Source organism: Canis lupus, chromosome 8, assembly GCF_048164855.1.
Source record: "Canis lupus baileyi chromosome 8, mCanLup2.hap1, whole genome shotgun sequence".
NCBI classification, from domain to species: domain Eukaryota; kingdom Metazoa; phylum Chordata; class Mammalia; order Carnivora; family Canidae; genus Canis; species Canis lupus.
Window position 1 is genome coordinate 39,230,469 of NC_132845.1, and position 15,887 is coordinate 39,246,355.

At 58.6% G+C, this 15,887-nt stretch overlaps 1 protein-coding gene and 1 long non-coding RNA gene across 2 annotated transcripts; both read right to left on the reverse strand.

The window, feature by feature from the left end:
• Positions 1 to 3,078: 3,078 nt before the first annotated feature.
• LOC140637613 (uncharacterized) lies at positions 3,079 to 6,144 on the reverse strand. The gene is made up of 3 exons (XR_012034683.1): positions 5,383 to 6,144; positions 4,719 to 4,883; positions 3,079 to 4,604 (listed from the first exon to the last, which is right to left on the reverse strand). It is a non-coding gene; the product is annotated as an uncharacterized lncRNA (long non-coding RNA).
• A 1,935-nt stretch (positions 6,145 to 8,079) lies between these two features.
• ZG16B (zymogen granule protein 16B) lies at positions 8,080 to 9,975 on the reverse strand. The gene is made up of 4 exons (XM_072835410.1): positions 9,898 to 9,975; positions 9,731 to 9,813; positions 9,415 to 9,514; positions 8,080 to 8,483 (listed from the first exon to the last, which is right to left on the reverse strand). The coding sequence occupies exons 2-4, from the start codon at positions 9,783 to 9,785 to the stop codon at positions 8,153 to 8,155; spliced, it is 486 nt and encodes a 161-aa protein (XP_072691511.1). The 5' UTR covers positions 9,786 to 9,813; positions 9,898 to 9,975; the 3' UTR covers positions 8,080 to 8,152.
• Between the last annotated feature and the right edge of the window lie 5,912 nt (positions 9,976 to 15,887).

Below are 15,887 nucleotides of genomic sequence, written 5' to 3' on the forward strand. Positions count from 1 at the left end.
CCGTGGACACATGTGTGCCCTACCCCTGCCCAGACCCTGGCCCCTCAGCTCACACACGAGCCTCTGCAGACACTGGGGCACCTGCTTCTCTCTCCTGTCCTATTTCAAGTCGCCCCTGGCAACCTTTCCCTCTGTTCACCTCTTGTCCTCAGAGAGCTGCTCTCCTCCCTAAAGCCAGCCTCTATAGCTGGCTGTCCTATTTATCAAACTTGACCCTTTTATAGGCCTAAATGCATTAAAATTTTTTTTTTTAATTTTGTAGTGATCTCTATGCCCAACACGAGGCTCGAAGCCCCGACCCCGAGATCAAGCATCACACACTCCTCCAGGTGCTCCTGCTGAGGTGCATTTTAAAACACCAGAAGTAGATACACGGGAATAGCAGCAACGAGCACCTCTGGGTAACGGGACTTCTTTTTTTTTTTTTTTTAAGATTTATTTATTTATTCATTCAAAGAGAGCGAGAGAGAGGCAGAGACACAGGCAGAGGGAGAAGCAGGCTCCACGCAGGAGGCCCGACGTGGGACTTGATCCCGGGTCTCCAGGACCACACCCCAGGCTGCAGGCGGTGCTAAACCGCTGCACCACCAGGGCTGCCCATAATGGGACTTCTTTCCAGTTGAGCACATTCCCGAATTCCTGCAGCGCACACGTATGACTTTTGTAGCAGGAAAAAGGACCCTGTAGATGGCATCTCATGGGATCGTCGATGGCCGTCTCCATTCCACCTCCACACCGGCTGCCAGAACTCCTTTTCCTATTTTTTCCCAGTTTGGGAACATCTGAAATGACTTTAGTCTGTTCATCGAAGGATCTTTGCATCACAGCAGCAGGGACACTTGGAGCCCCCAGTGAGAAAGTTAAGGCCTCAGAGAATCTCCTGCGCAGGACAGGCTGGCTCTCGCCTGCGAGGCCGCGGGTGAGCCCAGGCCGGAGCCTCTTCTGCTGAGCTGTCACCGAGTCACCAGATCCCCCAAGATCACAGCCAGGAGGAAAAGGGGTTCAATTGAAAAGAGCAAACTCTGGGCAGAGGTTTGGCTGGAGCCGTTGGGAGGAAGGTGTGGGTGGGCACCGGGCATGCAGGGAGGGGCTCCGTGGGGGTGGGGGGGGAGCAGGGGCCCACGACGCCCAGTGCGCCGGGGGGTGCAGGACCCGAGCGCTGGAGGCGGGAGCACGGAGTGGCCTCGGACCCTCGGACGGCCTCTTCTTACAGGCCCGCACCCACGCTCACTGGGAGCCTGCGACTGCCCGGCTGGGCGCTCACCCAGCAGGATGGAAGCATTTATGTCACAAAGACTCATGCACACATGTTCCAGAAGCTCTCTTCGAAATAGCCCAGACAAACCTCCCAATGATAGTGGGCTGGTGCACGGATGGATAGCCCCTGATCAGGACAGGAGGGCCCTGCCTGCACAAGTCGCCAGTCAGCAGAGATGAGCCTGAAAGCCGGGTGTAGGCGGAGGAAGCGGCACAGATGAGCACATCCTGCATGATTTCATTTATTTGAAATCTTAGGAAATCTAGTGACAAAAGGACCAGCGATTCTCCAGAGCTGAGTTTGGGAGGAGACAGGGTGTCACAGACCCAGCCCCGGCGGGGATGACACTGTCTACATTTTGCGCGCCATGGGGAGGTGCACGAGTGCATGCATCTGTCAAAATTTTAATTAAACTTCACTGTGAACATAGGTGCATTTTATCGTGTGGATGTTGAACCTCCATAAGGCCAAGCGGGAAGACGAAACAGGAAAACTCAGAGAAGATGCAGCTAAACATCATGCTGTACAGGGCCCATGACCCGACTAGAGAGTGACTGTGTAATGGCTGTGGGGTCCGGAGCTTCCGGAGGGCGGTGAAAATCTTATGGAGCTAGAGGATGGTGACCCGCACAGCACCGTGCATGCGCTGGAGGTCACTGCCCCGCACAGTTTGAACTGGCTGAAATGGCAAATTCTATCTTCTGTGTATTTTACCACAATAAAAATATCCGCTAGCCTCGTACGGCCTGTGGACTGATGTGGGAGACATCACAGACACCTCCTTTGCTGGAGAGCCCCAGAGAGGTGGGAACCAGGGTCAGGGGGTGGGAGCACAGAGAAGATGATGCTCCAGGCCCAAAGGCATGCCGGTGGGGTGTTCAGACCTCCAGCTCTGAGGGTTGGTAGCTCTGGGGACACAGACCCCGCTCTGGATCTCCTCCAGATTCACGTGGGGTGAAAGGGAGAGGTGCACCCCTTGGGAAGCGGGAAGCAACTAGCCCGAGGGTCGCAACCTTGGCCTGCTGCAGTTTGGGGCCAGAGAGCTATCTTGCGTGTGCACATGGGGTCCATGCGGTGCATTGTAGGGTATCCACCAACGTCTCGGCCTCTGTCCCCTCAAGGTCTGTGACATTCACCCAGTTGTGACAACCCAAAATGTCTCCTGACCCGGCCAAAGGTCCCGAGGGGGCACCACCAGCCCCAGCTGGAACCACAGCTCTAAACCAAGGGAGTTAGTCCTAGTCTTGGGAAAATGGGAGACCCTCTCAATGAAACTGAGCTGCCCCCATGCCTGCGGAGACTCCCCCCAGGGTCAGGGGCCAGCCCTGCGCCCTCCCTGCCTGGCTTGCATAAAGCTCCTTACCAAATCACCCTTCGTTGACAGAGACACCCCTGGGGTCAGCTGTTCTCTCGGACGGGTCTCTACAGCCTCTGAATGGATGCGAGGCCCTGGAAACCGGGAGCGAGCCCCTGGCGGAGGCCTCTGGCCGGTAGGGACCAGCTGCCCGTGTGGGTTTCTGCCTTCTTCATCTATGAGCACGGGTTCCTGGCTCTGCTCAGGCCTGGCCACGTGTTGGCCCCCGGGGGTCCCTGCTCCGCCACAGGTAAGGCCCAACCCATTGACTTCTCCTCCTGGGGTCCCAGCCAGCTCACCCCGAAAATGGGGCAGACATCGCTTACTCAGTAGGACCAGACAAGATGGGCCCTAGCCCTCTGCTCGGTGACTGGCACATGGTAAAGATGAAGGAAGCGGGGGGCCTCTGGACCCGCCCGCCCTTCCTCCCTCCCTCCCTCCCTCCCTCCCTCCCTCCCTCCAGGAAGCTGCCTCAGGACCTGAAAGGGCAGCCAAACCCACAAAGGGGATTCCAGCCTGGGGCTCAGCCTGTGGAACCACAGGCCCTTTGTCTGCCTTCTCTGCGTGCCCTTTCCTCGCTGAGGGCTTAGCTGGCAGCTCTGGAGGCCCGGCCTCCGCCGCCTGCCCTGGCACCCCAGCAGCCCATCGCCCCTGCAGCCTCCCGGGGCTGGCCGTCCCTTCCCTTCCGCTCCCAGCGCATCCCATGGGGTGAATGGGTGGCAGCCCTGGGCAGGCGTGTAGGATGGAGCTAGCTGTGCCCTGGGCGCTGGCTGGGAGCCAGTGGGGACACCAGAGCCAGGGAAAGGAGAGAAGCTGGGGGCGGGGGGACAAGGAGCCCTGGGGGCACCCGGGGCCGGTGGCAGGTGTCCCTCCTCTGGCATCTCTGTGGGGGCGGAGGCGGGGACAGTGGGTCCTGCCCAGGACTCCTCTCTGGGAATGAGTTTGGCCCTGGCCCCTCACTCCTTCGGTGACTTGGGGCAAGGCACTAAACACTACCGAGGCTGATTCTTGCACTGGAAGATGTGATGTCCTGAGGCCTGGGCAGCAGGGTTTGTGGGGGTCCTTGGGCGCTGCGGCGGGGCGGGATGCTTCTTAGAGGGAACCTAGGAAGAGCTTCGGCAAGCCCACCGAGAGGCGGAAACCCGGGGGAAACCCGGTGGCCCGGTGCGACCCCCTGCGGCTGGCGGGTGCTTCGTGTCCTGTTGAAGGGCCCTTCGCAGGCAGGACGCGTCTGCTCTCCTCCTCCCTGCCCGCCCGGGCTGCTTGGAGAGAACACGAGCTGCCCACTTTGGGCCATCAGTCCCCTCTGGTGGTCGAGACGTCGCAGCCGGTGACTGTCCCTGCCTACCTGCCCGGCTTTCTCCCGTGTGCGTGGGCGCGGCCTGGGCCGCAGGGCTCCGGTGGGGCTGTGGGCTGGGGCACAGGCGGAGCAGCTGTGCTCTCCGGGACGCCCGCCGGAGAGCCCCGAGTTCCTGCAAGAGTCCGGGCCAGCCGGAGGTCTGCGGGCTGCAGGCTGCCTGGGTCGGTGGGCGGGCGGGCGAGGGGCGCAGACCACCTCCTGGGGGCTGGCGGGACCCTGCAAGGTGTTGGGGGGCCGGGCGGACGGGAAGAGGAGGCCCGCCCTCAGGGCCCAGTGCACGATGAAGACGCAGGGCCCCTCCCTCCCCCTCAACGGCCCGGACGCTGGAGGGAGAAGGGAATGACATCAGTGCGGCCGGTGCTGCTGAGAGCCTGACGCCCAGGAAAGCCGGGACACGCGTGGCAGGAGGGGAGCATCTGAAGGTCCCTGGTCGGCACCTTCCCTGGCGGCAGACACCCGCTCAGGCGAGTGCACGCTGCAGATGCCTCCCGCATCTGCTCTCATGTCACCTGCAGTTCTGTCCCAGAAAGGCCGCTGTGTCCGACGTCCCTGACTGCTCCTGCAGCACCCAACGTGCCTCGTGTTAGGGTTGCCAAATCCAGCAAATATAAAGATGGTACGCCCAGTTAAATCTGAATTTCAGATAAACAAGGAAAAAAATTTTTAGCATAAGTGCGTCCCATACTGTGTTTGGGATATACTTATACTTGGGAGGGGGAAAATATTTAGGACATAGTTATACTTACAAAAATGCAATGTTGAAGGATCCCTGGGTGGCGCAGCGGTTTGGCGCCTGCCTTTGGCCCAGGGCATGGTCCTGGAGACCCGGGATCGAATCCCACGTCGGGCTCCTGGTGCATGGAGCCTGCTTCTCCCTCTGCCTGTGTCTCGGCCTCTCTCTCACTGTGTGCCTATCATAAACAAATAAAAATTTTTAAAAAATGCAATGTTGATATTTACTTCAGTAAAAAAAAATTTTATCTGAAATTCTGAAATTTATCTGGCAACCGTCCTTGAGAGATAGATGTCTTGCTATGAAAGAGCAGGAGCGAGCTGGGGTTCAGGGTGGCCTAGAGCTCGGCTGGAAGACCATCGGGGCCACCTCTCTGTTTCTATTCTGTTGTCCTTTATCCATCATCTTCCTCTCCCACTCGAGAGAGGGCTGAGCGCCTCACTGCACAAGGCTGCCCCCAGCTCCTGGTCACACATGATGACACCGGGCACATGCTCCCCTGACAGTGGCCTGTGGCTCTCACTGTGGCTGCCACGGCCACAGCTCAGGTGCGCTGGGCAGGGAGGTGGGGTCCACAGGGGGGAGCAGTAAGCGGGGCAGACCCTGCAGGAGACACTGGCCCAGGAGGAGGACCTGGTGGGAAAGCTGCCCCCACTCCCAATTAGAGTCTTGCTCACCAGGCCAGCAAGAGGTCACTGCCCGCAGCATTGTAGACCTCTGTCCTGGCCACGGGCCCTGGGCCCACCTGGACCCATGAGGATACATGGGAGCAGAGGCGGCCCCGGGTCTCTGAGGGGGCAGGAGCCATCCTGAGCTCAGGTATGAGGACAGGTGAGCAGGTGTTCCGATGGGGAGGAGCCCCAGCAGCCGGGGGTTGGTCCACATAGGGAAGAACTGGTCACTTGTGAGGGACAACGCGGGCTGACAATGAAGCTCAGAAGCTGGGTGGACAGCAGGAAGGACTTCCGAGGGCCGTTGCAGCTGGGAGCGCTGAGGCCAGACAGGACAGGCGTCGAGGACAGGACAGGCATCGAGGGGAGATGGTCTGGAAAGCCAGTCTCCTTCCTGGCATCCAGCAGAGGTTTGGGGCTCTCCGTATCCTGCAGGACAAGGCGTTGGTGCCGTGGACAGGCAAGCGTATCACTGTGAGGGCCGCCAGTCACCTCCCCCCCGGGCACCTCCACTGGAGCACCCCCAGGGCACCCGCCTCACCCCAGGGCGCAGGAGCCACACACCCTGCTGCTGAGCGCCCCTGCAGGCTCTCCTGCCTCTCGGAACCGGATTCAAGAGGGGGCAGTCCTTGTAGGAGCTGTGACCCCAGGGGCCCACCCCAGTGACCTGTGTGGGGAAGGCCACTCCATGAGGCCACCTGCTGGGTTCTGATGGGGGCCTGGGTCCCCTGGCCCAGAGATCAGGTGACCTCAGGCCAGAGTGCATGGTCCTTGTCACTAAGGGAAGCAGGCCTGGGTGCCCCCAAGCTCCCTCGCCCCCCTTCTGGGCCCCTGCGGTGCATTCTGCAGGGCTTGCACCGTGGTGGCTACAAGGGAGCAGGGGCAGTGGGTCCAAAGGGCCTGTTCGTGGGCCCCCCAGGCAGGCACCATGAGGGACAGGCACGCGGAGTTCACGGGGAGGCGGGGGGGAGCCACACAGGGTTTTCTGACAGCTGCTGGCAGATCCAGATTGTCTGCGCCACGGCTGCTGCGCTGAGCTGGCCCCCTGGCATGCCCCTCCTGCTCCCCCTCCTCCCGCTCCCCCTCCTCCCACTCCCCCTCCTCCTCCACCTCTAGCTCCCGCCCTGTCCTCGTCCTTCCTTCTGATCCTGGTCACAAGGCCTTGACTCCAACGCAGATCAGTGCTTGCCCTCTTCAACCCCACATGTTCTCATTTCTGACCATCCTGGTTGCCGTACAGGGCGCATGGGGACATAGGGTTCCCGCCCCCCGCAAGCTGCCAGCCCCAAGAACCACCCCTGTGAGAGTGGTCAGGAGTCTCTCTCACATTGAAAACAGATTTTCCTTTTAGCCACCTGCAGGGCAAGGAATTAATCATTCAACGGAAGTGGCCCTGGGGTCCCACGGCACCGCTGGGGTGGGGGTGGGGGTGGGGGTGGGGGGCTTTTCCACCACGCAGGAGGAAAACCGTGTCCTGCAAAGTCAGCACAGACGCATCTGTCACAATGTGCCCCTTGGTGTGTTCTCCAAATACCTTTTACCACCCGCAGATCAAGTGGCAAGTCTAAAAACACCCATGGTGTGCAAGCTGTGAGGAGTGTGAATTTCAAGATGACCTTTGACAAAGGTAAGTGACACGCCAAGGTCACAGACGCTGCAGAGGAGCCGGCTGAGGTCACACTCACACTTGAAGAAAACCCGAAATTTCCAGTAGGAAACAAAGAAAATAAACAGGAGTTTTGTTTTCTTCTCCCCAGCCTAGGTCGAGGATTGTCGGAAACCGGCCCTGGGACCCCGGGGGAGCAGCACCCCATGGCCCCCAGCCAGCATTTTAAGGACAAGGAGCAGGACGGCGTAAAACGTCGGCCTGTTTCTGGGGCTCCAGGCCACGCGAACCCCAACTTGGAGGCTTGCTGCTGTGTGACCCAGGCCAACCCTGGGGGGCTGTCTCTGGGACGCGGGCGGCGAACTCCCGTGTGGGACTCCAGGCTTGGGACGGGCAGGGTGTGGAGTCTGCATTAGCGCCCTAGGCTGCTGTCACAAATCACACATCGAAGAGCCCTGTCCCCAGCCACCTCTGGTCCCAGCCTCTGCCCCTGCGGGTCCCTCGGCCCGGGATGCCCTCCTCCTCCTGTCTCTACGGGGCCAGCTCCCACTCCCCCTCCACCCTCCTCCGTTGCCTCCTCCAGGAAGGCTTCCCTGGAGCACTCCCCCATCACCCTGCCTGTACGCTGGTGCCTACTCACAATGCCCTGCGTGTGTCCCCATCAATGCAGATGCCACCACCCACTTCTACAGGGCACCCTTTGGCTAGACACCTGGCCTCTTCTAACCCTGAGTGGCCAGGGGAGCCCAGGCCCCGGCAAGTGTGTGCTGAGTGGGCAAATAAGTGAACGGCTGGCTGCCCTAAGGCCCCAGAGAAGATGGGGACTGAGCCTGGGCCATCAGAGGCCAGCTGGACGGCTTGGGGTAGGGACGGGGTCGGGAGCATCCTCAGAGCCCAGACTCCTCAAGACTGAAGATCTTTGAGGCCTGAAGCCTGCACTTGTCGTTGCGGGCCCTTGTCGTTGGCGGAATCCCCGAGGCCTGGGGCGCCGGACCCCCTCCTCCCTACTCCTTCACCTCCTCCCCGGGCCTCATCCCCCACCGGCTGGGAAGGCTTCGGTCACACCCCGGACCCAAGGACCACACCCGGAGGCACCGTTCGTGCAGAAGCTTTATTAATCGGTAGATTCCAGCCTGAGGTCCAGACTCGGCTCCTCTCGGCCCCCTTGGCTCACAGGGAGGCATACACCTCTGTGATGTTGGTTGGAGGATAGCCCCAGTTAAAGCAGAGGCCCGAGATGCCTAAGAGCTTGTGCTGGCCACAGATGCCCGTGAGCACCTGCCCCTCCTCATCGGGGTAGGCCATGAAGTTGAAGTCACTTTCCTTGCCAAATAAGCCGTAGCGACCCACATGTGTGTATATGACCAGGGAGTGCATGTACAACTTGTAGGAGCCAGAGATCATAGTGATGTACTCTCCCGGCTGCAGGATGAATTCCTGGGTGTTCCCCCCGGAGGTGCCATACACTGTGCTCCAGGACGACCCGCATCTCACCTGGATACTGGGAGACGGGGGAAGAGTTGCCATACTGCCTCCCCGCTCCCCAGGTGCTCTGTCCCCTTGCACGGACAACAACCCTGTCATACAGGTGGACCTCCCCAAGCACGTGGATTTGGGGTCCTGGCACAGGGGTGCTGCTCTCAGACTCCTGCTCTGATGCTTTCGAGCCCTGTGATCTTGGGCTCGTCACCCAGCCTCTCTGGGCCTGTTTCCTTACCTGAAGAGTGGGAGTGCGTGGGGGGGGGGCATCAATGACATCATTCATAAGGGGAGCTTGGCAAGTCGCCACAACCCTCAGGCTCCAGCTGCTGTCGCTGCTCACGGTGGGGAACTGTCCCCAGGCCCAACGTTGGAGCTTCTGAGCCCCAGTTATGGACTAGACCCGGTCACAGGCCCTAGAGGCAGGTGACTCCCACACTGGCCTAGCTGTGCTCATCAGGGCTTCCGTCCACCTGGCCCTGCCGGCGCTCTGTCCCCGGTGGTGCTGGCCGCTCCCCGCAGGACCCTGTGAGTGCAGAGCACAGATCCCCCGCCAGGCCCAGAGCCTGGCTCTTGGCCTCTGCACACTTCTGGCGACTTGCGTCCTGCCAGTGGTCTTTTCTGACCATCACTTTCCTCTGACCCTCCCCTGGACAGACCGTCCCCTGGGTTCCCCATCAGGCAGGCATCTCAGACTGACAGGCTGTTTGGGGTTCAAATGAGAAAGGAGGGAGAAGCATCATCTACCCCTCCTTTCACATCAGCCCAGGAAGCCGCTCAGGACTTGCAGACAGAACCAGAGGGGCCGGTGTGCAGGGCGGGAGGAGCCTGAGGACAGGAACGAAGGGACAGGCCGTGGCTCCAGAACTCCCAGGGTCCTCCGGAGCCCAGCGAAGGTACAGGGAAAGGGGGTAAAGCCCCTCCCCCGGCTCCCAAGGTCCTGCTCCTCTCACCTCTTCATCAGGCCAAAGGTACTCGTGGCCACCCGGATCCCGGTGATTTCGCAGTCACTAGAGGTGCTGAAGTATTTGCCTTGCCCAATCCCGTACATCTCTAGGTGATGAGGGGATCGGGTGGGAGGAAGGGACGCTCAGGCGGAGGTACGGTGCGTCCCTGACCGGAACTGGGCTCGGCCCCCCCACCAGGCAGCCCGCGGGCTCCCGAGATTGGAGTCGGTCTGCGCGAGGGCTCTGCCCAGGGCCCGGTGGGCGGAGGGTGGCCGCGCAGGGGGACGGGCTGGGGGGGGTGGGGCATACCCAGCAGACTTACGCCCTGCCCAGCAGCCGGTGCTCCCCAGGAGGGCGAGGGTCAGCCACAGCAGCATGGCCTCTGGATGGGGAGTCCCAAGGCTCCTGGAGGGAAGAGGCAGGCCACCGAGTCCGACAGGGACCCCGTCCCACCTCACCGGGCCTGTGGGGGAAGGGGCGCTGCCCTACCTGGCCAGGAGAGTCTTGTCGCCCAGTCCTGGTGGCGCAGAGTCTTGTGCCTGGTGCTCTCCGCCGGCTCTTTATACCCATCACGGCCCTGTGGGCCCCCATCCAGAAGGAAGGAGTGAGGGCCGCGGGGGGAACAGGAAGGAACGGGCAGTGGGAGCTCTTCCTGGGGGAGTCCCAAGCCATCCTGGGGGAGGCTCCCGGACACGCTGTGCTTATTGTCTTGGCCCCATGGCCTACACAAACAAAACGGGACGGTGACAACCATTGTCCTGCCGCCTCCGGGCCTCTCCACTCCGCACCTGGACCAGAGCTGCACCCAGATGTGACGGGGTTGCTGGGGGCCCTCCCCAGCTTGGCCAGAAGGTCTCCACCCCATGGGGGGCTCCAGGCCACGTGCCCCCTAGAAGCTCCTGCCTTGTTCAGAACCTGGCCCAGGACCTCATTCGGGCCTGTGCAGAGCTCAGTGTCCCGTGGGCTTCCAGCCGCTGAGGCTGAGGTCCCCGCCGACCCTCGGGGAGCGCCGTGTGTGCCTGGGGCCAGCTGGAAGAGACCCCCCAGGCGCTGGCCCTCCATGGTGTGTCATTTAGAAGACGGTGATGATCTTTGCTCTGTGCGTGGGCCAGGCGTTGCTGGGATGGGCTGGCCTCCACGGGCTTTGGGGTGACCGCATAGCCGAGGTGCCTGGCACGGGCACAGAGGATCGGGGACAGGACGATTCCCTAGGCCAGTGCTGAGGGCTCCTGGGGTCAGGCCTCGGGGTCAGACTCACTGGGGAGGTGACAGAGTACTTTTCGAAGGCTGCGGGTCTCCGGTCCCTGCCGGTGCTACTGCTGAAGCCAGACTGGGGCCAAATCTTGGCTTCCCTGCCTACGAGGTGTGTGCCTTCCGGGGGGCTCCTGTCCCCCGAGTGCTGCGACTGGGTCATCAGTTGTACACAGGCGGCCGCAGAGCCTCGTCGCGGACGTTAGGAGAATCCGGTGATCCTTCTCCGTGCAAGGGCCCGAACACCAGACCCTCACGAGAGCCGCTGGCGTGCAGGTCTTGGCCGTGTCCTTCAGAATTGCAAAAGATCAGAAACGACACACTTGTCCTTTGGTGACCAGTCGCATAAGTGCCAGTGGTGACCAGTCACATAAGTGCCAGTGGCTGGCTCTCCATACTGGTTGCACTGGGACGGCAGTGTCTGGGGCCTGGGCATGGGGGGAGGCCCTGTCCCGCTGGAGCCTCCACCCCTACATGAGGCGCCCAGGCCCGGGGACACACTCTCCTCTCCCGCCCCCCCCCAGGCCAAATCGAGCCCCCCTACCCCGCCTGTTGCAGCACAGCCCGTGAGCTAAGAACACTCCTTACATTTTGTCAATGGTTAGAAACGACGCAAGAGAAGCGCAGCACTTAGCGACGTGAAAGTTCTATGGAATTTCAATGCTGTTGCCCGTGGGTAGTGCTGCGGGCACACAGACCGGCCCTCTCGCGTGCATACCCTCTGGGGTGGCCTTCACCCCCCAGGGCTGTGCAGTCGGTGACCCAGACACCCAACCACGTGTATCCTCTGGCCCTTGCCTGGGGGCTCCCCGGCCCCCACCCTGCAGGGGAGGCAGCCCGCAGCAGTGGACTCGACCCTTCCCTCAGGGCCCGCGCTGTCTCCCTAGGGGCCCTGGGGCCCAGGCCCCCCCAAGCCCGGCCTCCCAGGGCTCCTCGCCCCCTCCCACAGGCCCTGGGGCCCACGGAGGCCGCTGTGGAGGAAGAGCCAGAGCTGCACAAAGGGGCTCTGTTCTGGCCCCGCTCCCCGCCAGCGCAGGTGCCCGCTCTCCAGTGCCAGGCCGGCCGGGCTCGGCGCCCAGAGGAGGCTCTGTATGACCCGGAACCCCGGGGGGCAGTCCCTGGGGGGTGGAGGCAGAGTGGGTGCTCCTGGATGACGGGGGTGCTGGGGGGTGCCCGGACGTGCCCCAGAGCGCACACAACATGCACTCTCAGAGCGCAGGAGCGTGGTTACAGCAGATGCACATGCACACGTGCGCTCACACAGCTACAGCAAACACGCACCGGCTTGCACGCGACCTGCACACACCTGTGCCCGTGCACACCTGCAAAGGGGCCCTTTTCTGGAGGGGCGCCCTGCACCCTCATCCCCGCTGGCCCAGGGCTGGCCCTGGGGAGAGTCCACACAGGCGCTTTGTCCCTCGGGAGGAAGGCTCCCCACCAGGGGATTTGCAAGGCCATAATCCCTCCGTGGGCGGCCCCAGCCCTCCCTCTGCTGGGAGCTGGAACAATGCGGTCTGCTCCCAGCAGAGGTCAGGGCTTCGGTCACCCTCTGGGTGTGGGTTTGGGGAGACCCCTCTGCACTCTGTGGCTTGCAGCACAGAACGCAAGAAGGCCTTAAACTGATGCCACGCTCTAAGCCGAGCATTTTTTTTTCCACTTTTCCCCCCGGAGAAATGCAACATTTACTTTGGAAAACCAGGACGCCCAACCACACATTTTATCTAATCTTTTATGTAACTAAAATCCCATGGGCGCCTGGGTGGCTCAGTCGGTGTCTGACTGCAGCTCAGGTCCTGATCCCGGGTCCTGGGATCCAGCCCCGCATGGAGCCCCACGTGAGTTCCACACTCAGCGCGGGGTCTGCTTGTCCGTCGCCCTCTCCCTCTGCTCCACCCTCCGCCTGTGTTCCATCTCCCCCTCAAATAAACAACTAAAACCTTTACTCAGCCCCAGGTCTCTGAAGGAGAACATTTCCTTGCTTCTTCCAGTGTCTGGTGGCTGCCAGTCGGCCCGGGGCGGAGGGGGTGCAAGGGGCTTCTCGGCTCATAGCTGCACCCCTGCAGCCTCTCCCCTGCCCTCACCGGCTCTGCTGGCCTGTGGCTTCCCTTTTCCTGTCTTCTGTAAAGACGGCTGTTGTTGCATTTACGGCCCATCCTAACCAGGAGAAACTCAGGATCTCTACCTTATTTACATCTGCTAAGACCCTTATTCCACATAAGGTCACCTCAGAGGTTCCGAGTGCACATATCCTTTTGAGGGGTGCCACAGTCTAACTCACCACAGGGCATTACCCAGCCAGCCTGGGGCTCTGCTGGGAGCCTCTCCTGAGCCCCAAGCCCTGCATCCCACCTCCAAGTGGCCGGAACCCCGGCCCCGCCCCCATCATCTCAACCCCACGCGCCTCTCTCTCTCTCTCTCTCTCTCTCTCTTTCGGGCCCGGCCACAGAGCTGGGGTCCAACACACTCAGAGAATGATTCCCTCTGTAAACATCTTGTAGTCCCCCTGGACTGCGGGGTGTCTAGGAGAAGCAGGAACCTGGGTCTAGGCCTCCACCCTGGCCCACCCCTCCCCATCCTTCCACCTGCCCATCCTTGAACAATGTTCAAACAAAACTTCGGTTACTTCCACTTGATAAGATTTAGGACATTTTTCTATTCTTCCCCTGTCCTCCTTTGTATTGCTTTGATTTTTCTTTTCTTTCTTTTCTTTCTTTCTTTTCTTTCTTTCTTTCTTTCTTTCTTTCTTTCTTTCTTTCTTTCTTTTTTTGTAAGACTGTACCACTTTTACAAACATAAAGTGATTACTCTTAAAAACTGAAACGTGTGGGGCATGTAGGTGGCTCAGTCAGTTGGGAGTCTGCCTTCAGCTCAGGTCGTGATCCTGGGGTCCCCGCTCAATGGGGAGTCGGCTTCTCCTCCTGCCATTCCTCCCAGTGCATGTTCTCTCTCTCAAATAAATAAAACCTTAAAAAAAACACACAAAAAAGAAAAAAGAAAAAAAAAAAAACCACACAAAAAAACTGAGAGGTGTTCCTTAACCTATATGTTTATAAAGGATATGAAAGTAGAAGCCTTCAGTGTCAAACAGGGTGGGAAGTGGGTCCATCTTCCTTTGTGGGAGGAGCTCACGGGAGCCATTCTCGTGGTTTAAAACCCTTTGAAGACATGAAGTGCATTTGACTAAAGCATTGCACCCATAGGAAAGCTAGCTTCAGAAATGATTAGGAACAGTGGCCGAGATTTATAAATATTTACATGCAGGTGTCGTGGGTTTTCTGTTTTTAAGTGGGCTCCATGCCCAGTGCAGAGCCCAATGTGGAGCTTGAACTCACAACCTAAGATCAAGACTTGAGCTGAGATCAAGATTTTTTTTTTAAGCATAGTTTTTATAGGGCAGCCCGGGGGGCTCAGCAGTTTAGCACCCCACCAACTGGGTCCTTGTTTGGTTTTTAAATATACTTATATGGAGAAGCCTGGGTGGCTCAGAGGTTTAGCTCCTGCCTTAGGCCCAGGGTGGGATCCTGGAGACGCCGGATCAAGTCCCGCGTCGGGCTCCCTGCAAGGAGCCTGCTTCTCCCTCTGCCTGTGTCTCTGCCTCTCTCTCTCTAGCTATGTCTCTCATGAATAAATAAATAGAATTTTAGGGCAGCCCCGGTGGCGCAGCGGTTTAGCGCCTCCTGCAGCCCAGGGTGTGATCCTGGAGACCCGGAATCGAGTCCCACATCAGGCTCCCTGCATGGTGCCTGCTTCTCCCTCTGCCTGTGTCTCTGCCTCTCTCTCTCTAGCTGTGTCTCTATGAATAAATAAATAAAATCTTTAAAAAATTAAAAATAAAATAAAATTTTAAAAAGCATAGTTTTTATAGAGTAAATGTTGGTTTATTAGACTTGTGATCATTTTTCACTTATGTTGTGGGTGCTACCACCAATGTATTTTTTTTTCTTTTTCTTATTCTCCAAAAAAGTTGTAGAAAGCCAAAGGGGATATTTTATTTTTACTTTTTTTTCAAAGCCGATATTTTAGATATCACTAAGATTTTTACTTCCCTTATGCAAACAAGAATAATTATGGAGAAACTGAAGTATTTCTAATGGGTTCTAAACGTAACCACAATCCAGGGCTTCGTGTATCTCGTAGCCTACTGTATGTTGGATGCGCCTAGGGACACACTAGAGCATCAACCCTTGTCGCCCCGGGTGACAGTGTAGGCGATCACCATCAGTTTTAACCTTCTTACACATTTTCTTTGCTACCCTTTTCCTATCATGTTGAAATCAGAAAACAAAATTAATAAGTGTATTTTTTTTATTTTAAAAAATATTTTATGTATTTATCTGACAGAGAGAGAGCATGAGCAGAGGGAGCATCAGAGGGAATGGGAGAAGCAGGCTCCTCACTGTGCAGGGAGCCTGACGCAGGACTCGATCCCAGGACCCCAGGATCACAACCTGAGCTGAAAGCAGACGCTCAACTGACTGAGCCCCCCAGGCACCAAGCAGCCCCCGCCCCCACATAAGTGTATTTATTTATTTATTTTAAATATTTTATTTATTTTTAATTTATTTATTTATGATAGTCACACAGAGAGAGAGGCAGAGACACAGGCAGAGGGAGAAGCAGGCTCCATGCACCAGGAACCCGATGTGGGACTCGATCCCAGGTCTCCAGGATCGCGCCCTGGGCCAAAGGCAGGCGCCAAACCGCTGCGCCACCCAGGGAATCCCTAAAGATTTTATTTATTTATTCATGAGAGACACAGAGAGAGAGGCAGAGACACAGGCAGAGGGAGAAGCAGGCTCCTTGCAGGGAGCCCCACGTGGGACTCGATCCGGCGTCTCCAGGATCCCACCCTGGGCCTAAGGCAGGAGCTAAACCTCTGAGCCACCCAGGCTTCTCCATATAAGTATATTTAAAAACCAAACAAGAAAAAAAAAAAACAAACAAACAAACAAGGACCCAGTTGGTGGGGTGTGTGGACAAGTGACATTTTCTCAGGCTTATGGAAGAAGCTCTGTAGATGCAGATTCAAGGCACCTGCCTGCCACCAGACTGCTGCTGTGTCACTTCCAAGGACAAATGCCAGGGCTGCCACTATTAGCGACAGCAGAATGCTACCAAGATTTCGGAATAGGATCCCAGAAGGTGGTGCTTCAGGGTCTTCCAAGAGCTGAAAAAAAAGCTATTTCGTTTTTTGGACTCTAGACCTGCTAATAACCAGTCAAGGGGGA

Coding starts and splice junctions, on each gene's coding strand:
- ZG16B (XM_072835410.1), bottom strand. CDS start 9,785: ATGCTGCTGTGGCTGACCCTCGCCCTCCTGGGGAGCACCGGCTGCTGG. Junction 9,515..9,730: donor CACCGGCTGCTGGGCAGGGC/GTAAGTCTGCTG, acceptor CTCATCACCTAG/AGATGTACGGGATTGGGCAA. Junction 8,484..9,414: donor ACCTTTGGCCTGATGAAGAG/GTGAGAGGAGCA, acceptor CCCGTCTCCCAG/TATCCAGGTGAGATGCGGGT.